This window comes from Labrus bergylta, chromosome 10, assembly GCF_963930695.1.
Source record: "Labrus bergylta chromosome 10, fLabBer1.1, whole genome shotgun sequence".
NCBI lineage: Eukaryota > Metazoa > Chordata > Actinopteri > Labriformes > Labridae > Labrus > Labrus bergylta.
In genome coordinates, this window is record NC_089204.1 from 28,179,898 (window position 1) to 28,207,683 (window position 27,786).

The 27,786-nt window shown below is 42.5% G+C and overlaps 1 protein-coding gene across 2 annotated transcripts; it reads right to left on the bottom strand.

Moving 5' to 3' along the window:
- Nucleotides 1–165: 165 nt before the first annotated feature.
- foxn2a (forkhead box N2a) lies at nt 166–27,786 on the bottom strand. 2 transcript variants are annotated; one of them, XM_020654557.3, is made up of 6 exons: nt 27,592–27,785; nt 14,062–14,642; nt 8,312–8,436; nt 8,068–8,117; nt 6,949–7,017; nt 166–4,625 (listed from the first exon to the last, which is right to left on the bottom strand). In XM_020654557.3, exons 2-6 carry the CDS (start codon nt 14,626–14,628, stop codon nt 4,201–4,203), a joined length of 1,236 nt encoding a protein of 411 aa, XP_020510213.1. In that variant the 5' UTR covers nt 14,629–14,642; nt 27,592–27,785; the 3' UTR covers nt 166–4,200. The 2 variants fall into 2 exon arrangements, with proteins under 2 accessions (XP_020510213.1, XP_065815537.1); XM_065959465.1 differs by lacking the exon at nt 6,949–7,017 and having other exon boundaries at nt 27,592–27,786.

Sequence of the window (27,786 nt, forward strand, 5' to 3'; positions counted from 1 at the left end):
CTTTTCTAAAGACAGGACAGATGTCGATCCTGTGGCCGTCACAGCAGGGGGCATCGTTGCTCAGAAATGTTGCTAATGCAGACTGCTAATGTAAAGCAATGCAGTCTTTTGTTGTCGACGTCACAGTCCTGACTTACTCTGAAGAAGAAGAAGATGCTCACAGTGTTTAACAAGAACAGGTTTTTATTAATATTTTGTAATACCATATATAATGCAATTGCATATCTTTGGCGAAAATAAATCTTATAAACATTTTATCAACAGAGGTTAGCATACAAAAACCAAAAAAGGTGTGTCGGCCCCCGATAGACGTTGGCAGACGACTGACACAAACTGATACTGGGTTGGCAGCTTCGTCAACAAAATGATCATCATACCCGAAAAAAAAAAAGGAACTGCAACAGAAGTTTGAGACTCACATAACCAATAATCAATAACAGCCGATGAGCAGTAAAGCGGATGGGGGGGTTTGAGTCGGCCGCTCGTCCACTTCCAGACCGACATTACATTTGTTTGTTTTTTTGCAAGTGCTACAGAAAGAGCGAGCGAGATTCTTCCCCTACAAGCCTCTCCATAATTTCTCTGCAGTTGTCCCCGACACTCAAGACGGGACGACTCATTTCAACGTCCCGTAACAATACCCTGGAAGCATGAGTTACGATGGCAGTATTCGTTTCTTTAGATTTCTAATCTGTGATGAGAGCTTCAGTTTGTGACTACTTAAGTCTAAACATGAACATGAGACAAATATAAAAAAAGGGTAGGGTCTTTAAATAACCTCTAGGGTACGTGGGAGAGTGAGTTCGCTTCAGATTTCTTCCCCCCCAGCTGTACGTCAAATTTGGCAAACGACAGATTTTCAGGATCAGTGTTAATAAAGAGTCCTCTATCAGGACCAACACAAAGCAAAACAAAACATCAACAAAACCTGGCAGTCATGGTTAAAGTGAAAATAAAAACACCCGCTCTAAAATTAAAAACATTGGCAAAAAATACTTCATCACTATGACATAGTGAAAGGAACAAAAAAAAAGGCGTATTGCTGTCAAATAAAACGAGGAAAAAGAAAAACGCATTTAAAGGAGTTCACAGGAGAAAAATCTATGTGCCTAGCCCGTTTCAAACGACCAGTGTTTGATAAGAATATGCATTCAATAATCCCATAAATTAAAGTCATAAATAATGATGATTAATGAACAATTATTTTGTTCTGTTGTCTTTTTTTTTTTCACAGCTAAACAAGACCAGTGTATGCAAGTCGAACTTTTGGAGAACTGCAGCTTATTCTCTCTGTTCTGAGAGCAGTTCCCACTCTAAAGCGACAAAAATAAACCAAAAAATAAAAAATAAAAAGATTGGTAAGTCACTGCGCTTGACCAGAGTCCTCTCCTGCTCATTTCCTGCTCGGATGAATCAGAGAAGTAGGGCATCGTTACTCTAAATCAGAAAAAAGGACATCGTGGCAGCAGGGGGAATAAAAGAGAGCACGGCCCCCCCTTTGCAGTCTAACATCAGTGGCACGAGGAAACATTTGGCACCCACCATGCATGCTATACTAACATTGTCAGTGACACCATGTGGTCAAGTACTGTGGGAAAAAAAATCTTGTGTGTGTGTGTACTTCCATGCTACCTTGTGTTGTGCACTGCGAGTGTGCAAACTGTTTAAAAACCCAAATAAAAAAAAAAAGAAACTGACTGTGGCATTTTTACGCAACTTCCCGTCAGAGAGCTGCATGCAATCAACTGACAATAAACACTTCGCTTCACCGCCTGAGAAGAGAGCGTGCACTTCCTTATTTTTGTTCTAAGAGGAAGGGCAATGAGGGAAACGCTAGAAGCCTGCAAGACTGAACTGAGGGCACAACATGAGAGCAGCAGAAGGTCGTCAACTTCTCACCTGTTGAGCCTGATTTATACTTCTGCATCGACGCGATGTATTAATACACATCTGTGCATTTGGCCTGCATAGCTCTGCAATACTCCACAGCCTGATTTTCTATTCTAGACATATTGGCCGTTTTCGGTTCCCCCACACGCTCTGCTTGTTTGTCTACAGGAAACCATGGCAACTGAAAGTGAGCATATTCTATATTGTTTTGGAGCTGGCACATAATGTGCAGCAGATGATTATACTGGTTTGTAGCGCTCTTACTTTGGCAGAATTTTGAAAAATGGTAGTGACACCTGGAAAGGTTGTTAATGCAGGAAATACGATGCAACCCAGTGGTCCAATCAGGGCCTGCGGTTGGGGTCCGTAGTTACTTTTTTGAGGAGAGAGCACGTCAGGCTTCTCTGTGACTACAAGGCAGTGCAGCAGTGCTAACCTAAAAACTATAAATCAGGCTTTTGACCTCTGCACCAAAGAGCGTATAAAGAATGGACAGCTCAATCCCTCCCCCTCAGGTGAAGCCAAAACATTTAGAGCTCCCCTACTGGCTGGCTGCAGTACAGGTCATAAACCTCCACCTCGGAGGAGACACAGGTCAAACAAAAACACATTTTCTTAAACCCTAGATAGGGTTTAAAAAAAGGTCTAGATAGAAAGTTAGTTATTATCACACTGATTTGTATTCAATTATCTTCTTCTGAGAAGTTTATTTATAATTAGTTATTCGATGCTATAAAAAAGTATAAAACACGATGACAGCTCTGTCGTTGAATGCGGCTCCTGCGGCGTTGTGTTTGACAGTAACGAACACTAAAACAGGAAGTCATCGATCTTTCATTAACAGTGAGCGGCGTCTGCTTCAAACTGTCAGCGCCCATATCCGGGGGTATTTTGGCTTCATTTCTGTTCAGCAGGGGGAGGCGAGGACACGACGTCCATTCTTTATACAGTCTGTGGAGCGCGCTCACAGAGTCCTGTTCTTTTTATTTTTCCCTTTAACGCCCGACATCTCTCGTTTATGTTAACTGAGAGCAGACACGCTTGGTTCTCAAGGCGGGAATTAAGTTGGCCACAGAAAAATGAGCCGTGTTGTGATTTTCTAAACTACATGGTTAAAAAAAAAAAAAACACAATCTGTAAATCCAAATGAAGGAGAGTGAAGAGGTGGTAACTTTTGACCACCGTTATTTCACGTTCAGGCTGAAGCCGACATGCACTATGATACACACACACGCTAAAATAAAATAAAAGCTATGGAGGAGAACCTATGAGCACACGGTGAACATCTGGCAACACGTGGCAGATGTTCACTTTGCATAGGTTGTGGACAAACATGTGACTATATGTCCTGGCGTCTGCACAGAAAATGTCAAAAAACACACACTGATGGATGAGCGAAAAAATAAAAACAAGCTTTCATTCTGATGGCCGCACGTTAACCGAAGCGAAGTAGTTCAGCTAACTTTGCAACTGAATTTGGCAGTGGCAGAGGAATACTATTTCAACATCTTGCTAATCCTGAAATAGAGCCCCGAGCTCGTCTGTGGCATCACAAGATCGTAGTACTGCTCTGTTCATTCTCTTAATTGTAAAAGTTGAACTTTCATACTCAAATCTGGAAAAAAAAACGCCCACGGTGAACTCAAGTCAATAAAGTTAAGGTTGTGGATTAATTATTGCATCTCTCATAAAAGAGGATTCATAGAGCAAAGAATTCCTTTCAGAAAACAGTGGCATTTTTTTTTTTTTTGTCTTTAGCACAAAAAAGGAGAAACCGATAACACCAGGAGGTTAGATTTCGTCTGTTACAAACATGCACTCATTCGCTTCATAAATAGATTCACTTGGAAGAGGATACAGGTTTGAGGAGGAAGCATGCAACGCTTTGAGTTATAAAAAAACCTTCAGCTTTTTTCCCCCAGTCTTTGTCTTTCAGAGGGAAAACTCCTGAATCACAATCTTCTCATCCGACAGAAGCAGGCAGGTCGTTTTGGATAGGTTTGTTTTTCTTGATGGTTCTCCACAGCTCCCCAAAAAAAACCGAACCCCCCCCCCCCCCGGCAGTCACCCCCCCCCCCCGAGTTACAAAAGTCTCTATATGGCTTTGTTCTCCTGTGTGAACGATACTATTGCCATTTGTGTTGTTGGACAGGGGTAATCCCAAACAGAAAAAAAGGCTCATAATGGTCAATGAACGATCAGATAAGGAGAAGGAGGCACACTGGGACACACGATCAGGGGTCAGACCTTAGGGTTCACAGGGAGTCTGATGGGGGGGGGGGGGGGGCTAAAATGAAACAAAAAAAATCTTCATTTCCTGTTAAGTTTTGTGCTCTTGACAGTGCGTTTGGAGCTCTCTGTGCAGCTGCGTATACCGGCGAGGTGCAGCAACGAGCCCGCCGCCTCCTTCAGCTCCTCGTCCAGCTCCGGCTTGGCCTCTCGGCGCGGCCTTTTGCCGACGGGCCACTTGATGGCGGGCGGGCGGCGAGACGTCTGGTGGACGCCCCTCTCGTCCCAGAGGTCGGAGTCCTCGTCGCTGTGGAAGCCCTCGCTGCCGGCGCGGTGGGACTGCCGGCGGTCGCAGCCCCCTTCGTCCAGGGAGGAGAGGGATGAGGAGGAGGAGCGGGAGGAGCAGCGCTGCAGCGCCACGCTGCTGTAGTTGTGGTCCTGCTTTGGATCGCTGCTCACCAGGACCGAGTCGGGCCGGGACAGGTCCAGAGGGCCTTCAGAATTGCCTGCAGAGCAGAAAATAAAAAAGGGAGTAATTACCCATTCAAATGCAAACAGCCTTACTAAAGCTTTAACAGTGAATGTTATGGTCGTGTTAAACTAACGTTACAGACGAGCTGAGGAAAGGGGGCGAGCTTTGTTAGTTTCAAGTTCAGGACAAAACATGAGAAACCTCTCAGAAAAGAATTTTAACATCTAGAAAGTCAAACAAGGAAAGTAGTGTTTTGGATTTATCTTTGAGGCAGGCGTCCACTGACAGCGTTTGTTTTTGCACTCGCAGTGCCAATTTTCTGTCCAAAACTATCACAGCAAAAAAACACAACTCTACGGAAGTATGCACGTCTCATTTCCTGTCAAAAATATCGAATCGCATTTATTTGAAGCCACATTGAAGTCCTGCCTTTCTCACCTTGAGTTAAAAATAAATCTGTCTCTAGAGCAAGCGAAATGTTGTTGAGTGTCTCGGTCTCGAGATGACTTCATGAAGGTCTCGTCTCGGAGTTGAAAGCATTTTTACTCGGTCTTGTCTCGGTCTCATTTCATTTGTAGTTTGATTTTTATCTCCTGGTTACTGCTGCAACCTTCCCGGTGTTACGATCTAAATGCCTGCTGCACACAAGATAATGATTTCTCTGTGATATTTATGGTCTTGATCTTGACTCGGTCTCGACCCCTAAATGTTTTGGTCTTGTCTCAGTCTTGGAGCACTCTGGTCTCGGGTGTGTCTTGGTCTTGACTACAACACTAGTTGAGTGTCTTAAAATGAGATGCCCGTATCTGAATCAGTTCTTACACTCAACAAGAACTTTTTTCTCACTCTATTGGCAGATTTGTTTCAGGTCTTCTTTCTTATAATACGATGTTTATCTGGACATGTCTGGAGAATGAGGCTTATATGAAGTGTACTGAGATATGTTCTCAGCAGAAATTAAACACTACGCTTGCTTAGATTTGAAGTTTTTTGCAGTGAGTTTTTTTCCTTGGTGTCTGAGGGTTTTTTCCAATCTCAGTTGAAAAAAGTTAAAATATTGAAACACCTGCTCTCGTCAGAGTCACTCCTATCTCACCGATCAATCAAAACCAAGAAGAGGCAGAACTTCTGATATCACGTTTGTCAATAGCAGAGGAGAAACTAATCCTTATTCTTGCACGGTTTATTTTATGCACTCAGACTCGAGGGTACAGTCCAGAGCTCCAGGGCTCGACTCATTTCCAGCGTTTTTATGGTTTCTTTGGTCTCCTTAAATCGACGGAAATAATATTTAACATCAAGAGCGAGTTTAAAACAGATTTTAACGGTCAAAACCAAGGCACACAACTCTGGTGACCTAGCAACAGTAAACAGGGATTAGATAAGAGAAGATAGAACTTTATTAATCCCAGAGGAAATATTGGATGAGAAGCTCTCGGTCGTTAAGACGGTCGTCCCCGCCTGCACATAAAACGCCCCAAGTGAACACTGACCCTCAAACTACCAGGAACAGGACGACACATGACCTAGATGTTTTAAAAAAAGGATGTGACTGATACAGAGTAAGAGTTTAAAATAACTTTACTTTAACTTTTTTTTTTTCTATTTTTCTTTCTGTGGCACTTTGAGATTTTTTGGGAAAAATGTAAAGTGCATTACAAATTAAATGTATTATTATTATTACTGTGCACAGCCTTCTACTAGCTTTTAAAAATAAGCAGAAATCAGACAGTGTGAAGGGAACACTGACGCTCTAAGCGGCTTTGTTAACACGAGGAAAGCAGAACTAAGACTTGTTTCTAACCAGATGAATAACCCTCGTTTAAAAATATCTTTCATGCTAAAAGTGTGTCTCATACACAGGATGTAACATCAGTTCTTGATTATCAGACGGTTTTTCCAACAACATGGTCGCAGCCTAAAATAGTCCGAGAAACAACCTTTATAAACACAAAGAATTGGGCGTTGTGAATTTTTGAATTAGAAGCGCTACAACTTGGATTTGGTCACCTCAGGTTGAAGCATTTCTAGCTTTCCCCCCCAGAGTCTCCGGTGTTCATCCTCAGCCAGGTAAACCATTTGTTGGCTTTGGTATTTCCCAAATATTAAAAGCTAATCCTGAAATGTCTTTTAAAGATTTTTGACAGGCAGAATTGGGTGAAACTTTTCTTGATTACGATTCTGTGCATGAACCAACATTTTTTTTACTTGTAAGAACATGTACACATCACAAAGAATAGCACACCAAAGAAAAAGAAGAAACAAAGCAATGAAAGGGTGGTATGTGTGTGAGAGTGGAATCAGACAAACAGTTTGGAAGAACAGGTGACAGTATGGCTGCTCGTGGATTCTCTTACATGGGTCAACGTGGTGCCCGGGGGCAGAGTTTAAGAGCATCATGGCAGTGGCAGCATCAATGTCAGACTCTGGAAGAGGAGAGAACATGCATGATGGTCAGTCCTACGGCGCGTGAAAGCAATGAAAGCTATGGCATCTCAACTCTTTCAGGACTGGGAGGACTGGCTTTGTAATGGGATTATTTTAAACTACAAGTTGCCCTTTTCACACCTGCACTCCTGACATTTGGTACACAATTCAAGACTCAGAGTCACACACATGCACCTCACAGCGCGAGATAATCTGCACCCGACGCCCTCGCACAACTCAAAATACTTTATGTTTAGTTTGGGGGAGGGGAGGGGGGGGGGGGCGGGGGGCTGGGGAGTACGTGCATTAGGAGGTGGAGTCTTCAGTAACTGTTTCTAGTTTTGCATCTCTACAACTTGTAGGAGGATGTTCCACAAGACGCCCCAACTTCTTACAGACATTTTTACTTGGAGGCTGGCAGAAAAAACTCCTGGACATTTTTGGGGGAATTTTTCAAGCAAGCAGTTCAAGTGTGAAAAGGGGCTAGCATCTACTGGACTGATTTGATAAATAGGAGGCTCAACAAAAACAATCAAGAGGATGAATTCAAGCCACCGATACTGAGAGTGCATCCCGATCTTTTCAGACCTGACAAAGTGTCTTAAGAGCCTCAGAGCTCTCTTCTGGGGCTCTAAATTATTAATGATTACAGTGAGACTGAGTGCTCGACACTCTGCACCGGCAGAACCTCTGCCTGTCGTCAAGGTTACAAATCCAAGAGGCAGAGGAGGGGAGAGGGGAGAGGGGAGAGGGGAGAGGAGGAGGAGGCTGAGACTTCGACTGGGAGCTCTCCACATCACGGTCTACACGAGGGCATCAATGACTTGAAAAGCGATACACATTAACAACCAAGAGTTGAGGATAAAAGCGCAGTGATGCTGAATGTTCTGGGGCTGAAATGTGCAAAAGGCAACAAAATCAAAATACTGCACAAACACAAAGTGAAAAACTGCACAGGTTGGATTTGTTTCTGATTCTTGCAGTGCAGGAAGCTTTAACGGTGAACATTTGGAACTTTAAACACTGAGATGAGTCTGCAACGCTCTCACCTTTGAATGAGCAGCCTTGAAGAAAGAGATGACGAGGGGGTGAGGAGGCACTGCAGGAGGTAAACAAAGGACAAAGACAAAGTGAGATGTGACCTTTCAAAAGTTTCAGTTACAGGAATACAGACCTCACGCATCAAATACAAAGCCCCGCAAATCAATGGATAATGACTGAAGCCAGTACATGATCTGCTGTAACCCAGACGGGGGTCGGGAGGGGGGGGGGGGGGGGGGGGGGGGTGTTTACCTGGGTGGGGAGGCGGGTGGTGTGCAGAAGGCATGTGCGGCAGGGAAGTGCTGCTTCTTTAGAGCTTGGATCAGGTTGGGGCGGTACTCGGGGTCGACGCACCACAGAGAACCTTTCCCATTGGCCTGCAAGAAAAGAGAAAGAATAAAATTAAACGTCTACAACCCAGATTAACAAAGTCTCGCTGTTTTTACATGTAGAGTCCTAAAAGAGTCCTCTAAGACGTCAGGACAGCCTCACAGTGGGAGGGGTTCCCTGTCAGCAGGGAGGGTGGGGGGTGTCTGGAGGTATGACATGGGGTAAAAAGGAGGCTGAGGTCGTGATGTTTACAAGATATCAAGGATGGCAGGTGAAGCAAAGTCTGACGCTATGACAGTTTTTGTTTCAGATGTCAAGAGTCTCAATGAAACAGTGGTGACGTGATATAAATGTCAGAATTGAATTCCTCGCTTGCCCATGATGAAATTTCCAGACTTTTTAACTGCTGCGTTAACAGATCGACTCCCCCCCCCCGACTTCAAGCTGACATTTGACCGAAGGTCTAGCAGGAAGAAGTCTGGGTAAAGTGGGAGTGAACTTTTTTTAAAAACAGGAGTTTTTGTGCACGTGTAAAAAGCTAATTTGGACTCGCAGAGGATCGGGATGTTCTGCAAAAGGGGGAGGAGAAATATGCTGAAGTGAAACAGGATTGTTTGTTTTTGAACTTATTCTGTTCAGAACTTTTATTCAAAAAGTTCAAGAAGCCCCCACAGCGACATCTAGTAAACAGAATTAAGTTGATTTTGTTTTTTCCCCTCCAGAATACTTCAAGTATATTTCAACCCCAAAATAAAACATGGCTTCATAAAACATTTACTACATTAAATAATGCATTGTTTATTTTCATGTTTGCAAACTTTCAATCCCTTTGTCACTCTCTTCATGAGCTCGTATGCTGCAACATGTGAAAAAACAACAACAACAGCAGATGTGAAGATTCAACGAGAGGAAACAATCAGTTTATTTGGCTGATTGCAAAGCGAGTAAAGACGATTATTATTCAGAGATTAGTCTTTATGTCAAAGTGATCATCTTTAAGACAGCGAGCCTCACAGCAGATCCAGAACAAGAAATCTAAGCTTAGAATGCTTTCAAGAGAAATAACTCAGAGCTTTAGAGTATTTGTGGCATTTTGCTTATTGTGCAGACATGAAAAGAAGCAAAAACGTATTTGTCAAGAGGCTTACACTCACATCCAGCCAGGCTCAGTTTCTCAGTTTGCACAAAAGGCAAAACTTGAGAGTGAAACTTTCTCAGAGGAAACACAAGAGATGGAAAGTAGAATATGCATCACTAAGAATTCCTTAACAGCCTCAACAAAGGGAGGAAATAAGTCCTCCAGACAGAGCTGCACCAGGAATCATTTGTCTGTTGGTGATGATGTGTGCGGGAGTGTGTTAACTGTCACTTTATCTGATGGCGGCGCTTTGCCCAGTCTGGGAGGAGAGCAGAGAGAGAGCGAGCGGGCGAGGAAGGGAGGGAGCGAGCGAGCAGAGGAGGGAGGAGAATAACCTTGACTCAGATTACCAACCGGCCCTGATGCAGGAAGAAGGAAATGTCTCCATGGCAACGGAAACCACCAGCCAGTGTCATGTGAAACTGGCGCTGGTGTCTCAGCAGACGAAGGGCTCACGCTGAGCACCTGCACACTGAGCACCTGCACGCTGAGCGGCCTGCGCCTTCACCATGTCACTGCTCGCCGAGTGCTAACCGCCATCCCCCTCCCACGGTGGGAAAATATGAGGTCTCAGCCAGGCACAGCGCTGGCATCACAGACTCTGCCGGTCACAAGCATGAACTCACACTGAAGCTCAATATGGCCGCTGCTGACGATGATCACTGACAGTTTCAAATCATATAAAAAGCTTTTTTTTCTACTTTTAAATCTGTCTCAAGTTTCCTCATGACTCTGTTTTATTTAATCTCCCTTATTCCGATTCCATCACTTTCTGGGTTTATGAATGAAGGGACTTGACAGTTTAAATCCATTAATTAGTCGAGAAACATGAAAGTTAGGTCGAACGTTAAGGGATGGACAAAATATCCATACGGCAATGTAACAAAAACTGACAATTATTGAATTTCTGGTGTTTTTTATATACAGCATTCTTCACAAATGTCCCCTTCATCACTTCCTCATGACTCATTAGTTTGCAGTTAGGACATGAATATAAGGGGGATGTGAACGCAAGTTAATTGGCCAAAGAAGAAGTTGACAGCGGGAAAAAGAAGACAGAAAGATAAGAAAGGAAGAAGAAGACAGTGGGAAAAGAGGAGAAGAAGAAGAAGAAGAAGACAGTGGGAAAAGAGGAGAAGAAGAAGAAGAAGAAGACAGGGATAAGAGAAGAAGAAGAAGACAGGGATAAGAGAAGAAGAAGACAGTGGGAAAAGAGAAGAAGAAAACAGGGATAAGAAAAGAAGAAGATGAGATAAGAGAAGAAGAAGAAGACAGGGATAAGAGAAGAAGAAGTCAGTGGGATAAGAGAAGAAGAAGACGGGGATAAGAGAAGAAGAGGAAGACAACAGGAAAAGAGAAGAAGAAGACAGCAGTATAAGAGAAGAAGAAGTCAGCGGGATAAGAGAAGAAGAGGAAGACAACAGGAAAAGAGGAGAAGAAGAAGTCAGCGGGATAAGAGAAGAAGAAGAAGTCAGCGGGATAAGAGAAGAAGAAGAAGAAAGCAGGATAAGTAAAGAAGAAGAAGACGGGGATAAGAGAAGAAGAAGAAGACAGCAGGATAAATTATTCATTATACATTTATTCTGATAAACTCCAGAATTAATGAATTCATCCTGAATTTGATCTTTTTAGGGAGTTTCTAATCTTCAGTTCATGATGTTTTCTTTATGATGCATCATTAAGAGACCGTCTTACAGTAAATCAGTAAATTCCAGAATCGCCGTGTCATGATGTCATCATTACCGGAGGCCAGTCACCGTGTGATTCTCAACCCTTATTATTATAAGTCTAACACAGGAGGGACTGTACACACAGACATCATGTGACTACACTGTAAAACTTTGACAATTAAAACTCGACTGAAACTGAACACAAAATCAATTCTTCACGGTCGTATCAAAGTCATATTTAGATGTTTTGTAATGATCGTCTTTGAAACAGCTTTTTGGTTATGTCACTGGATTCTGTTTCTCTGTGTTACATAACAGAGCGAGTAGGATTGAGCAACGTTTGATGAACCTGCGATGACATGTTTTGGCTTTGTTTGCCACCGTTGCCACTATCGATCAAATATGAAGAAACGCCACCCTGACAGGATGGGCAAAGAGGTTTGGTGACTATCAGGATTAAGTTCACACAAAGAACATGAAAGATTGTTTCGATATGAGCTTAAAACTTCCAAGGAAAACCAAACCAGTAATTAGGTTTATTTTTCTTACATATGTGCGGCACAGAAAGAAGCAAACAAATGATGTAGTAACCAAAAGCTGCTGCGAGAGAAAGAGAGAGAGCACTGTCTGAATGTTTGGGTATGGATAAAGTTTTTAAAAACAGAGAATTAGCAAACATCATGTGCCTAGGATTGGTATTTTTGTTGCCATGGTATCAAACCAGCCAGGTGGTGATACAGTTTGATTTTATCAGTAGCATCATTTCAAACTAAGTTTAAAATTCTGGTTTTGTGACACCTCCACATGTGATTAAGACAAATACCAGTAAGTGGTTTTGGTATTTCCTGATGACATCACAGTTTGGGCGTTCTTGGAAAATAATTTTATAATGTTGATGACTCATACTAAACTGCTGCTTCCTAAGAAACGCTTTCTCAGCTTTTGTCCGATTCCAAAAGAAGCATAGGACGTGCACGCTTACTACGAGCTGGTTACTGGTTACTGGTTACTGGTTACTGGTTACTGGTTACTGGTTCTCTTTTGTGTTTTTTGCCTGAATGTTCGCACAATCAGCGCTTTTGGGAACTCTTAAACACCTAAACGCCCCCCTCTGACCTCAAAGAGGAACATAACAGATTCAGATTGAGTGCTGCAAACTATTAAGATATTTAACATTTTAGTGTTGCTTAAGCCTTTATTCACCCTCACACAAAACTCCTGAAGTACACGGGTTGAGCTTCATGTGTGAACGCATACAGGATGTAATTTCATAGACTACGTCCATAAGACTGATCCCATCTCTGTGCTGTAATAAACCTGCTGCGTTATATTTCCTGTTGTCCAGTATGTTCTTCTCCACTCTTTTTTTGATATTGTGATTCTGTCAAACTGCACATTAGCATTGATATAAAGACAAATATTCTCATTAGGGAGTCGCATAGCGGACTGTCACTTCTGGGTCGTTCTTTAAAAGTCAGGTCTTGCATCAGGAATCCCCCCCACCCCTCCGTCTGACAGGGATATTCTCCCGCTATGAGGTGCATGTGTGAACAACCAGATCAGGACGATTTCAGGGGCAGTCCTCCTCAAATCAAAATAGAAATTTTCAGTGGTGCACAAGTGAAACCGGCTTTATGTAGTCATTTTTTATTCCTTCTTTTTTATACCATTTCTGTTATTCAGCACATTTTCCATCACTAGGGTTTGATAGATGAATGGACATTATAACAGTTAGGAAGTAAATAAACAATTGCCCGACAAAAAGAAGACTTATTTCCCATTCATTGTATTCAAAAGTCTTTATCTCTTTGTCACATGAGAGGGTCATCTTCTCTATTTTCTTCTCTACACCGGGACACTGACTGATGTGAATGAGTGGCACACATTCCTCCTGTAAACTCTTTAGTGCCCTTTAGTTCACATCTCCTTCCTACTCTCAGTGAGACTTTGAGGTTTTGATAAGCGACTCTCTCTCTGCTGGGTGAAAACAGTTGCTCTGCCTATGTGGTGCTTTGGGAGATAGAGTGCTATCTCAGTGTGCTGTGTTTGCGTTTTCTTCTGGAGGAGTATAACGGTGACCTTGACTGGATTTCAGCTTTATCTCAGCAGAGTCAGAGGTCTCTGCGACTGTGTTACAGCCGGCAGTGTCACATGAGACTTACTGCAGCTTCACCAAAAAAAAAAAAAAAAAGTTCACCTTCAGTGTTTGGCCAAACAATCGAGCCACATCTTGAAGGTTTAACATCATACCATCACAAATATTACAGTTTTAGAAAGAGTGAACTGTTTGAATTTCTAACTTTACAACCCCATAGAATGTGATCATTTACAAAACAATGAGAGCCCATATTTATTTGAAAAGGGCGCAAAGACGATCAAAAAATATTCCAGTAGAAAACAGACTCTGTGAGATGAGTGATTTAAGAGAATTATTGTTTCATGAAGTAAAATCAGAAATATTGGGGCGTAAAGATGTGCAGAAACTGGAATGGCTGTTTAAGTTTGATGTGTTTAAACTTGCTCATTTTGTTTCAAATGCTTGGAAAAGAAGACAGCATATTCTGTTTGATTAGTTTGACCTCTTGCTTTCTCTTTTTGTTTCTTGAGAATGAATATAGCTTACCTAGTGCACTCTGATTCGGGAACGTTTTTAATTTGTGGTGACACAATAATAAAACAAAAAACTAAAACTATTAAACTGAGATTGTTATTGGAAAAATGTAAAATGCCCACATTGAATTTGATTTAAAAAGCTGGGACATGAGCAACTGAAGACTTGAAAAGCTAAGAAATGCATGAAAAAAAAACTGTCTTTTCTGTATATCTGTGTGAAGTGAAAGTCAGGAGAGAGCTTGTTAACGTACCTTTCCCAAACTCCGTTCCACCTTGCGGAAGCATTTGTTCAGAGATAAGTTGTGACGAACCGAGTTCTTCCAGCCGGTGGGAGCATTGGAGAAGTACGGGAAGTGCTCGAGAATCCAGCCGTAGATTTCTTTCACGGGCAGAGATTTGCTGGGAGACTGCTCGATGGCCATGTAGATGAGGAGGGAAAAGGAGAACGGGGGCTTCGACTTCATCGAGTCCCGCTCCCTGCCTCGGCCGTTTGGTGATGATGACGACGAGGAGGAAGACGGGCCCTGGCTCGACCCGTAGTCTCCTTCTATGTCAAAGAGGGGGCTGCCGCTGGGCTGAGCCTCGGGACCCCCCAGGGTGAAGTTCTGAAGCAGGTTCTCGTGCAGCCAGTTGAGGTTGGTGAGTTCCTCATCCTCCGCGCCTCCTGCGCGATCCACGCTCGTCGCCAGCGGACTGGACGCGCACTCCGCCTCGGGCAGCGTTCCCACACCGCAAACACCTCGGAGGCCCGTCCGCTCCTCTTGCATACCCGGAATTTCCGTTTTCTTATCTGGTGACATCCCAATGATTGGACCCATTAAATCAAAGAGGTCTGGAGAGAGAGAGAGGAGAAAACAGGTGTTAGAGAAAGAAATCAGCTTGAAATATTTAAAAAAGGAACATTACTTCATAACATAGAGTCTCCTTAAAGGCTTTATATGTGATTTTTTGATCCAGCAGATGTCGCCCTTGAGCACCAGCATGAAACCAAAACAACTCTCGCTGCATTGTTGTGTTAGCATGCTAATGCTAGTGATCTTTATTATGCTGGTATCTTCACACTGCATGTAAATTTACCTGAAATGAGCGTGATCTAGAAACACAGTTAAGCAGTGAGTACAGTATGTTATTCTTCTTTTCTCTAGTCCCTCAATTAAACAACTTTTATACATGAGGGGAGGAGTCAGCCGGCCGTCCTGGCGATGTAAACAAAGTGAAGATAGGACTCTGAAAACTCTGAAAACATCACAGACAGTGGGACTCGGGTGTTACACCCATTGTAGACAGTCATGACTCACAGAGTTATTTTCAGAGGAGATACTTGATTTCTGCTACATTTAAGAATGAAAAAACGCATAGAAAGCCTTTAAACATCTCTGAATATCTGACTGCAGATAAATGGTTCTATATCATAGAAAAAAAACTTGCTATTTGGGTTTTATGTTGCTTCAGTGTTTGACAGAAAATCACAGTTTTTGACTGATTTCTAAACAACGTTGGCAGTAAGACATAACTGGATGTGACATATTGGAATGATGTGCTCGTCCAAGCGTTGACCCTGTTTTCTTAAGTCTTTCCCCCGGGGGCCACACCCCCCTGCGGCTGTGCCTGTCTGTTGCCTCTGTTGCTCCCCCTGTGGCCCTCTCACTGCCCCCTCTCGGACGCAGGAAGAGGCTCTCAGCCGTCCCTCTCCTCTTGACTCGAGTCGAGGAGGAGGACCTCTCAAGAAACTGCACCGACTTAAGGCTCCACTCCTCGACGCCCACCTCGTTTGAGACGAGGCCCAGCTGCTCGTTATGTGTAAATGAGCGTGAAACCATGAGACGGCCACGGGAATGAGTGGAGGGTCTCCATCTTACCGAGTGGATGGCTCTCACAGAGTGATCTGCATACAGCGAGGATCAAGACTCAATTTGTCACATGTCAGATGAAGTAGTGTGAAGAGGCTACAGAGCTGGAAGTCATCGGTCATTAAACAGCACTAGGAAATGTAATACAGCCTTCAGCCCTGTACTTAGCCAAGTATCCTTATGAATAAGACAATGATACTCCAGCTTTGGAGGAATTGTTGGTATGTCATCTTGTAAAGCAGCAGCATAATGTGAACCTAACGTATGAAGTTCAGAGATCCCTCTTTGGCTCGGCTAACAACAAGCCTTTTGTCCCGAGCGTCACCATGACAAACACACCGTGCCCTTAATTAAGAGCAGAAATCCCACAAACAGGATGTAAAGATGCAGAGGAGTAAGTAGCTGTCTCTGCCTGCTACAGATGACCACTGAGTAGAAACCCCGTGGCTGGACACAAGATGGTCCAGACCCAAAAAAGGGGGGTCCAGGATGTTCTGGAGGGGTTGGAGAGCAAAAGGTAACACAGAGAGAGAGAGACGGATATCTTTTTTATTTCTGCGATAAGATAAGAATTGGGTCAACCTCGAGAGTGTTTGCACAGTGGGTGAGACAGGAGAGGGAGTGTACACACGCACACACACAAATCAGTTTGTCAACGAGGACATGAGGGGGGGGAGGAGTAGGCATTAGTGCATTTACAAAATGACCACTCAGCTCTCAACGAGGGGGATAAACATATAGCAGGGATCCTCTTTTTTATAGTGGGACTTCTAAGTCTACCATCATGATTTATTCAGCCTTGTAAAGCACTTCCTGTCTGCTCTTCAGATGACGTCATGTGAGCTACATTTTGTCCTGGATTCTGCCTCTCCATTGTCTTCGTTTTATATGTCAGCGTCATTGAAATGATCGGTCTACTCGTTATACTTCTACGATTTGGAACACTTAAAAAAAAAAAAGAGGAAGTCACAGAGCTTTCCAGGCCAAAGGCAAAGGGACAGGATGAGTGTTCAGAGGAAGGGACATAACAATAGGGAAATCCTTTTATGGAAGGCAGAGAGAGAGAGAGGGAGAGAGAGACTCAGTGAGGTGGGCTGTGTAAGTTATCCTCAGTCTAGGATGAATCACAGCTCTCAGCAAAGTAGAGCAATCAGATGTGTCAGCCGGCGAGAGAACTGCCCATTTGTGTTAAAAGAAAACCTCCGCTCAAGAGACCAAAACACAAAAAGATATCCCTCAACATGACAGGCTCCTACTCTGGATGAATTTACAAATAGACGAGGGAGCAATGCAGACAGACTATAGTCTGCTGGGTTTGAAAGACAAAAATCATTCCTCTACTTCCAAGAATGATTTCTAAATTAAGACTTTGGCAGAGTGCACCAGCCAAACATCCAGTGCATTTAAATCAAGACAGATAGATACTTTATTGATCCCGAGGGAAATTCAAATCAAATGTTGAGGCAGGGATTTGGTGACACGGGGAACGACATAAACACAATAACTATGCCGATAATTAGCTTTATTTGTATTAATCACAACGTATAATTTGACAATGCTGCCAGCTTGAATATCGTTTTTAATAAAGGAAGCTTGTAGAAAGTAGTATGTTTATTTGTGTCGATCTTAGCGCCCCCTGTAGACAAAGCAGAACCTCTTATCTCTTTGCTCTCTAAATTGTCTCTGATGGTTTTGTTTACCTTTGTGTCGCATCAAAGCAACATCATCCGTCCGTTTCAGTGAGGTTCACTTGTGGACAAAAAGATCAGGAGAATTTCAGGGGGCAGTCGTCTCTAGAAGTTTTCAGGAGTACATATGTGAAAACGACCAAAGTGTATCGATATGCTCTAAAATAAATTGACATTTTCAAGTCTTTATATGTGATTTTTCACTCTTAAATGTAACAGAAATCAAGTATCTCCTCTGAAAATAACTCTGTGAGTCATGACTGTCTACAATGGGTGTAACACCCGAGTCCCACTGTCTGTGATGTTTTCAGAGTTTTCAGAGTCCTATCTTCAGTTTGTTTACATCGCCGGGATGGCCGGCTGACTCATCACCTCGTGTATAAAAGTTGTTTAATTGAGGGACTAGAGAAAAGAAGAATAACATACTGTACTCACTGCTTAACTGTGTTTCTAGATCACGCTCATTTCAGGTAAATTTACATGCAGTGTGAAGATACCAGCATAATAAAGATCGCTAGCATTAGCATGCTAACACAACAATGCAGCGTGAGTTGTTTTGGTTTCATGCATCTAGGGCACCACAGCCCTGACCTCTCAGCTGGGCCCTTAGGTTGCCAGAGAGTGCTTAACCTCGTTTGAGAATATAAAGCGTATAAAGCCTTAAAGGCAAATCACTTTTTATATTTGTGTGGATTTCATAAAGAACCAAGACAGGATTGAGAACGCTATTTGATAATGATCCCTGGCTGTCTCATTTCATCCTGTTAGCTGTGAGTTTAAGTCAAGTCTATATCAATGACTGTGTTACCTAACAGATGTGGATGACAACATTTAGGTCACACACTAAACCACAAGCCAACACAGGTGTGGCAAAAAAAAAAGGCCTTGTGGCTGAATTTGGTCTTTGTTTGATTACAGGTGTGGCCAAAGTGTTTTATGGACCCAGGGGTCGGCTGTAAACACTCCATAAGGTTCTCTTTTCTTCTTCTTCCACAGGCCATAAATGCCCAGGCTGTAATCTTTATTCAGTCTTAAGGGCGGAGCGATGAGAAGAAGTCCAGGCTGGGTAAAGTGTCAGGACTCTGATTAACCTTAAAGCACAAGAGAGCTTCACCTCCGTCCGTCTCCACAGCCCTGACCTCTCAGCTGGGCCCTTAGGTTGCCAGAGAGTGCTTACCCTCTTTTGAGAAGCTCCTCCAGAGGACCGCCAATTTGAATATCAACGGAGGCGGGGTGGACGACTGAGAGAGAGAGCCGCAGCCAAACACAGGAAGTGTTTTACAGTGACTGCAGCTGGTCAATTACCACTGGTGTTGCAATGATCTCAGTTATCATTGCTCTTATGAAAAAGGCATCAAAGAGAGGCGGCTGGGAATGCAGTGAATAATGGGACACTCGTGTGCAAAAGAGTGGCGAGGGGAGAGGGAGCTAATAAGCCGCGCTGGCCTGTTGACTGCAAGCTCATCCTTGAAAATACACCAAAGCTGCGACGGTGCTGACCTGATGGCTCATCTGCAAGTTAAAATAGCCTCGCACACCGCCCAGCCTCATCATATTCATGTGCAAACAGGCAGCCACTAACAGCAGGTGCCAAGCCACATATCCCCCCCCCCCCTTTTTTTTTTCAAACTGCTCTTTTATCCTGTTAAGCACTTAGCCTATTCAAAAAATGCACAAAGACATATGGAGATGGCTGTAAGTGGCAAATCAAGCCATTGATGTGTCAAATATGTACGGGGGGAACGTAAAGGAGACGATAGCATCGCTAAAAATGAAGAGGTTTGAGATGTTCTCTGGAAAGCGAAATCCCACGATCAGGACTCAGTTGCCACGGCAGCCAACGTTGTAAGGGGAAGCAATTGTGCTCATGTCTGTGCATGAAGAGAGAGCTAATGTGGGGAGATCAATACAGGCGGAAAATGCTGAGGCCAGCAGTCTGCCGCTGTTCTCCACAAACCTGTCTGACAAAGAGCAGCGGGGAGGTTCCAAAGCCAACCTGGATGTCATGGCAATGATTACTGAGTGACATTAAGGTGTCCTTTATGACAGCCTTTTCCACGCAGCACAAAGCGTATCTTTCTGACAACAGATACAAGTATAAAAATAAATAACAGGTTCTATTTTTTACTATAAACATAAGACATTTAGATGCAACTGCCTTCAGTAGCCACACCCTTTTCACACGAAATAAACCAGTTGACACAAACCAGTTACACGTCTGTAACAGATACACAAAGGTGTGTCGCAAAGCCCCATGGCAAAGGCTGCTATTTGAAACTCTAACTGATATTTAGGTGACTACCCAGTCTGGCTGGAGCTCTGAAAATGTGAATGAGACAAAGGGGGAGTGAGTTAGAGTAGGGAGAGAGAGAGAGAGAGAGAGGGTAGTCCAGAGCGAGGTAGCCAACTAGCTGTCCTCTAATTTATGTGAGAGGAGAATTATGTCATGCTAAATAAAGCACCCGAGGCTAATCAGGCTATCGATAAAATGGTTCATTTTAAATAGAACTTCTGAATGGATCAAAACAAATCCACTAAACGAGGTTAAAAAAAGAAATGAGAAAGCTTGTGAAAGTGTTACGATTGGCCCCACACCGGGCTCGCACAAAGGAGCAGTTGTTTTTTTTTGCTCTAGTCATGTTTCTGCAGCGTTCAGTATTCACCTCACAGTTTTTCACACCGAGGACTGGGGAGGGGAAAGGAAACACCTCCTGCCTGTTGAGGAAGTTCATTTTCAGAAAACAATTTCAGACTTCACACAGAGACAGTTCGGCCCCTGCTCCACGCCAAAACAGTGGACTCTGAGCAGCGAGGGGGGCCGGGGGGGGTTTGAGGTAGCGATTATTGGGAGCAGCAGCGTTTACTTTGGCAATCTATGAATTCCAGCGGCGCGTAGCTTACAGACTGCTGACAAACAACCGAGCAAAATCTAATGAATTGACTGATGCAATCACCAAACAGTCCGGGGACAAAATGAGCAAACAAGACGATGGCTAATAATGATTGTGATGTTCATCGGAGGCATTAACTTCTCACAGGGATTTTAAACTCAAAACACACACACGAGTGAACTACGAGGGCAGGCTCACCCTCAGCCAACAGTGAAACCTTATCTCTTGGGTCATGTGGCTTAGAGTTCAGTGTACAAACAACGTACACAACAAAAAATTCATACACTTACCAAAAAACAGCACTAAGAAAGCAGAGCAGTGTTCCAGAGCCGTGTAATAAACAATGAAACATGTATTCTCATTTTGTACTTTGAAAAGGAACAATAAATGTCCCTTTAACAGTTCAGCTGAAGTTTCAACATAAGCCCTTCCAGGAATGTGCGCTGGATGAGATTACCTTCCATGTAAATACTACAAGTGTTTGCAAATGAAATTTTGTGCACAAGGAAACTCACCCCTCGCTGTAAGGCTCTGCAGGAAAATCAAGAGACAAAAGCCTTCATTTCTGAGTCAGAAAGTCTGAGTCTTAAAAATAATCTGTAAAAGGTTTTCAATATGAAATAAACAGAGGATAAACAGAGCTCTCATAAAGACAAGAGAAAAGATCATGAGGCCTTGGCTTTGGAGGCTTGAAAACATATTTACACAAGATTCTGAGGTGTGTAAATCAACAACAACAAAAAAGGCTGCATAAACAAAAGATGAACGTGCCGTTAAAAGCATTAATCTATAAATTCAGTTCTCTGAAGCGTGCGTCCATCACCACTAAAAGCCTGGCTACGTGCTTCTTACATTACGGTCTTTATTATTTTTCTTCCACTCGTTTCACTTCATCTTCAAGTTCTGAAAAACAAGGCTCTATCAAAACAGAGTATTTTGCCTCTTATCGAGTTTTAGTAATAAACCTGAGATCAGTTCCCTCCAATACCAGTGCTTTAATAGAAAGTTACATTATTATCATCACCATGGTTAACAGCTGAATTATTAACCCTGCATTAGTGAGATATTATTGATATACTGACATACGGCCGAGCTCAGAACTGGATCTCTACCTTTAAAATGAGCTAGTGTTAGCAGCTCAGCTCGCAGCCTCCTGCCAATGATCTTTACTGCTTTATTGGGTTTACTGGTTTTAATCATACAAAGTTTGAATGAGTAATGGGGAAACACCAACTCCTTCGCTAGCAGAGAACTGTTATTCACTATCAGGAAACATTTTTCTCCCTGAAATCAATCCTTTATTGTTGTGTACACTCATTTGTACCAACTGTAAGGATGAAAAAAAGTTCTACTGTGCGATGCTACAAAAGTATTTAAGGTATATTTACCTATTTAACTCTACAGTGGATTCAGAAAATGAGTTGTAATAATCAACTCATTATTGGAACTCACTTGTTGCATGAGTTGCAACAAATTGCAACAAATTGCAACAAATTGCTCTGAACATTTAAACCCTCTAAACAAGCAATACATGATCATAAATACATACAAAATAAATGAAGTATGTTTTGGAGGTAGTGGTGGTGAACTCTTGTGGCCAAAATATAACAACAAACTTTGAAACATTTACCACATGACAAGACCTGTGGACAAAACGTTCACAACACGGCCTGCATTAAACCTTTAAACTCGATTGTCTTGCTTTGATGCTCATGAGGAGCCAACATCATACAAATAAGAGAGTTTGAGGTATCATCTTTATGTTTTTATTTCAGTTTGACCAAAATACCTCACAAGGACTTTACCAGCTTTCCTTTAACTATCACACAAAGTGTTAAAGTTCTGTTGCAATGCGCAGAGCTCACATCGAGAAAGGATCCTCATCGTTTGCACTCAAGCGGGTCACCCAGAGTCCTTGTTGTCATAACTACCATCAATTAAGCAAGTCCCGTTAATTCAGCCAGGGGTTAACGAGACAAAGAGCCATTGTGACACGGGACACAGCCGTCGGCCCTCTTCCTTTTCTCTCGATCGAGGAAACTGTTACATCAGTGGTGCCTTCAAGGAGGCGGGACCTAATGAGCTGCATCTCGAGTCCCACTCCACATAAACAAGACAGGCACGGGGACACTTAAGGGTTAAAGAGGGGCAGGGAGGTGACAGAGAGTGGTGGGGGGGGGGGGACTTTTTATAGAGTCAGGGCCTAACCAGAGTGACCAATTGAAACAGTAAACAGGGAAGAGAGGGGGATGCAGCTTCTGTATAATCACAGATTATAAAGAAATGTGGCCAAAACTTTCAACTGTTATTTTTAGATTTCCTGACCTAAAAATCATCAGGCTGAGTTGTAGATCAGGACATAAACAACAGGGTTCACCTCTGTAAGAGATGCTACATAGATTATGTAAAAACTAACCAGCAAAAAGCGAGTTGATGATGACCAGTCAAACTTAGAAAAAGGAGGCAACACGTGTGTGTGTGTAAAGTCTCTGCAGGCATTAACTTCTCAAACGCAGAGCTCCCACCTCTTGTTTGATTAGCAGAATGACACCGACCCGAGACAGAAGCCGACACGCTCTCGGGGAAACCCCTCCTTCACAAACAAACACACACAGGTGGGGGATGAGCAGGTGATGCAACATGTGCCGTTTCAATCACCCAACAACCACAAACTCCACAAGCCAGATAGGTCAAGCTGTGAGTTCACCGTGGGAGGCAGAACGATATCATATCATATCGAGTACTTTCATATCCTTAAAACTCAATTTTATTTTGAGTCATTTTCCACTTTGCATGTGTGAAAACACAGCAAGCGAGCACAACCACAGCACAGCAAATGGCAACAACAGTCGCTTTCAAGTGAACCCAAAAACTGTCAACTTCCTCATTCTGCCAATCATCGAATTATTCAACCCTCCTCCATTACACCGGTAATGGCTAGCTGCGTCAAACTGCGCGGGTACAGTCTGTGAAATCAAAGTCACAAAACGTCTCAGTAATTACAGGGGTCTCTCAGTGAACAGCAGGTTATAAAACTTTAAGCCTTTTTTTCTGCTCCGGCCAATCCGTGAGAGAAACCAATTCAGTTAAGCGATTCAAAAAGGGAGACAACAACATTTTAAAACCACAGTCGCTCATTTAGCCCCCCGAACACCACGGTGGATTTTATAGAGGACGCAACCTTTCATTCACTCTGGGTCAGAGTACACACTGTCTGATAAGACTGATTACATGACAACAGTTCCATTTTGAAGGGCAGAATCCTCTCGACTCTGAACTGTCTCACATAGTAAGGAAGGAGTCACAGCTTCAAGATAACAATCCCACATTAAGTCATTTTCCTTTTAAATGGTTATAGACTGTTCAGTGTATTTTCTAGACTGAGCCTCATTGGGTTAAAAAAGTACAATGGTGATCTCTTGTCACCTGCTTCATTGTCATCATACTTCCTCAGAGAAATACCTTCCTTATATTGTCAAAATAATAACGCATTCTCTCAGAAAAGTGACACCAAAGTGTTGTAAAAAAAATAAAATAAAAAAAAAGATGTGACATTCTCCAGATTTCAAGACTGCAGCTTGAGATCTATTTGATAACGCTGCTGTATAGTGGATTCATATAGAGACGGAACAATACATTGAAGTATGTGACCGTCAGGAATAACTGCTTCACAGAAATGTCTAGACTTTGATCTTAGATAATAAAAGAAGTCGGGCCAACACTGCAGGTTTTTTACCGTCAGCATTATATGACTAAAACAACAAACCGTACTATGACTCATGTAATCATGTGTCACGTCAACTGGTTGTAAATTTTTGGTTTTAAGTTTCCAAACATTTTGCTCTGTAAGCTGACCTACAAAAAAAGAGAGACCAGAATAATCACAAAGACGGGGACAGGCGGCCTCAGGTTTCATGAGCATTTCACCTCTTATTGACGTCCAAAAGAACCTGAAACCTCAGTGTAACGCTATCCAATGCCAGGTTGACATTAAGCTACATTTGGCTTTTCCAGATCCGACCCCCACCACCGCAACAACCAATTTACTCCAGAAATGAAGGAAATGAACTCATCTGATTTAAAAGCAATTTCAAAAACGTTCTAATTGAACTTAACAGTAATTTTATTGAACTTAGCGGCATCATGTTCTCTCTAGACACTTCCAATGATTTCCTTTAAAGTTGACCTATTATGTTGATCCTCATTTGAAAAAACTCACATATAGTGTTACAATGCTGCGGCTGCCTTTCAATACGACACACGCCAAGTTCACGGGCGCTTATGAAAAGATGCAGTAATTAACGAGATGATATCACAAACAACACTCAACTGAAACACCTGAATCAAAAGGTAAACGATGTGAAAATATGATTTATGTGTTACTGTATATTACTATTTTAATTATTTTTGAAGACTCATTTTCAGGCTTTTTATTCCTTAATTGGAGAGACAGGATGGTGGAGTCAGAAATAAGGAAGAGAGTGAGCGGGGAACGCCATGCAGCAAAGGAGCCACAGGTTGGATTTGGACCCGGGCTACATATGGGATGCACGAACTAGACACTAGTCCACTGGAGCCCCACTGTTTTTTATTTTTAAGGCCGTACAATCAGCAGGCCTGGGGTCATCATGGGCGTCCGGGGGCCAGTTGTAATGTCGAGCGCTGCTATTCTAAGTACAATGATGTGGAGGTATGTTCCAGCTATTTAAATAACCTCATGATGCTCCTCCTCCACTGAAGATAATTCTGTTCACTGACAAGCTTTTAAAATCCACGTGCTTATTAAAGCCAGTTTTTCATCAGCAATGATACTTGCATCACCGGGTTTCCACGAGGCTTATTTATAGTAATGAATGTCAGTCAACTTAGCAGACCCTCGTCTATTTCTGGGAGGCAGAGGTAGTTACCCTTCAGAGGCTCCTGTACTCACAAACAGGAACCAGAGAGGGTACATGCTAACATGCTACTACTACAAACAACAGATGGTTTGACCTACAAAATGACCATGGAGGTTGTGTCTACACTGTAATGGCAGATTGACAACATCTGCTTCTTTTCTTTTTTTTTTGTCTTCTTCTGTTTTTAAAGCTCCTGCTGACTTTGTCTTCTGTGCAGCACCGGCGCTTTAAAAACCCGTCAGGCAAGAGAGAAAGGAAACGTCTCCCTCCATTAATGTCACAACCTTTTTTTCAGAATAAACACATAAACCTCGGCACTTACAAATGAATTTTAGATGAGGTTTCTCCAGTTGGGTAAATACAAAAACTGACAGGTTGCAGGTAAAGAGACTGTGAGGGGAAGACGCCTGAACCCACAATAACAACATGTAAAGTGTATAAAAACTGGATATTTTTTCCAACACTCTGGCATTGTTTGTAGAGCACTCCATATCTGGGATAATCTTGTGATAATCCATTACATCATGTGCTTAGCTACACGATGAAGCCGCCTAACCTCTGGTGCCGTTGGTATAGCATTTTAAACTATATTGAAATGTTGCACCACTTGTACGTTTGAGGAGAAGATTGTTTCTGTCTTCAATTTGCAGCAGCAGCAGCAGCAGCAATGTAAGGAACACTGAAGACAGCTACAAGAAAGTGTTACTCCTCCAATCAGAGACGTGCTACAGATACTCGTACTGCACATGCTCAGTTAGACGTTCCTCCCACCAGGAAGACAGAAGTCACATTGAACACTGCTACTGCTTTAATTGAAAACATCGAGAACATCTTCGGCATGAAAGTATTTCGGTTATGAGCGGATTTGTCTCCTTTCCGTCCTCAATCTTTGTATGTGTAAATCAAAACTATGACTTTGATGCGATCCTTGATTTGTTGACTTTTAAGTGACACAGAAGTCAACGTATATTCTTAGCACATGGCTGGATGGGATTCATTTATTAAATGAATACATGGTTGACTGAAAGGCGTTAGAAAAAGGTCTCAGCTTCGGTTAGGGCTGGGCAATTAATCGAAACCGACATTCAGAACCTCTAACCGATGTAATCTTGTCGATGTCGATTATTTTCAGGGCAGAGTCATGTGACTACACGTCCAATCAAACATGGAAGCAATGTCCGTCGTTTGGACACATTTTGTCTTTAGGAAAGAAAGTAAAAAATAAAAAATAAAAAATAAAAAAAACTTTTGCAGGAAAAACAAGTGATTTATTTTCTACTGTTTTAGAGAAGTTAATATCTACTTTAAAACTAAAATGTGTCGTTTTCATTTCAAGCGATGCTTTGATTTCAGATTGAAATATTCAATAAATAACCCCAAAATTGTTCCTCAGATATGACACTCTTTCATTAGAAACAATATCCCAGCTTTAACAGTTGAGCATATTTACAGTATAGAGACCTCGTCAGTGAACTATGAGAGCAAAAAACTAAAACTAAATACTAATTCATTAATTGTAATCGAGGTAAAATGTTCAATAATCTAATGGTGAGGTCAAATCTCCCAGCCCTAAGATGGGGTCAGCAATATCAAAGTTTTCACATTTAAACAAACACTGTGAACATATGTGTGTAAGCATCTGTAAATGCTTTGAATTAGCAGAAAGAAGTAGGTTTAATAAATATAAATAAGGTTGTATTTTTGTAGTCCAAAAATTCCCAAAAGTGTCACATCTGTTTTCTTCTTCTTCTACAACCTGAGACACTACGCCGTAAACAAAGACACAGCATCAATCATTAGGTGTGGAAAAAAAAAGATTAACTCAAAAGTGTTGAAAGCAAAGAAAACAAAAGCAGGTCTGAAGCTATAAATGCTGAGAAGAGAAATACTGAGACTCTGTCCACACACTGAGCAGTAACACAATGAGGAACACAAAGTTACACGTCATGACGTTTGGACGTTATTGCACAACACAGCCGCGACACACGGGACTCGTTATGAAGTTATTTATACACCGATACAGCTCGGGAAAGAGTTGTGTGAGTTTTAATGAGAATCACAAAAAGCTGTGAGGGTTTCACCCACAGTGTTAGCCCAACCAAAAGAAGCAGGAACCAGTCAGTCGGAGCTGGCGTTAGCTCGATGGGTACAGCTAGCGGGTTAGCATAACATTTTTAACTCCCCGTGTTAATTTCCCATTCTGGTTTCGCACATCAAAGTGTAAGCCGCCTTTGAGCGTTTCCATGGATACCCGTCTGTTAACTCGTCAAGCTTTCAACACAGAGAAGTAAACGTTTGACGTGGAGCTAGCTGGCCACATGCTGACGCTTGATCTGCCATGCTGGTCTCTAAAAGCAAAGTCACTTGACCACATTTACTTTTAGCTTGTTCGAAACACGAACCGCACAAACGCCGAGACAAAAAAAAAAACACAATAAAAATGAAAACACTCACAATCATCCAACGGCGTCGCCTCGGTCCGGTGTTGTTTTATTTTATTTTTTTTAAAAAGCGACACGTCTTGTGCGCAGTTTTATATTCAGATGTCTCTCACACAATGTCAGAGATCAGATCAGCAGCTGCTTCCTCCATACACGGCAGCAGCAGCAGCAGCAGCAAGCGCGGATCACACACACACACACACACACA

Excerpts from the sequence above, each read along its gene's own strand:
- foxn2a (XM_020654557.3), bottom strand. The coding sequence starts at position 14,628 with ATGGGTCCAATCATTGGGATGTCACCAGATAAGAAAACGGAAATTCCG. Across the intron at positions 8,118-8,311 it reads CCACCCGCCTCCCCACCCAG|TGCCTCCTCACCCCCTCGTC; the intron begins GTAAACACCCCC and ends TACCTCCTGCAG. Across the intron at positions 7,018-8,067 it reads TCAAGGCTGCTCATTCAAAG|AGTCTGACATTGATGCTGCC; the intron begins GTGAGAGCGTTG and ends CTCCTCTTCCAG.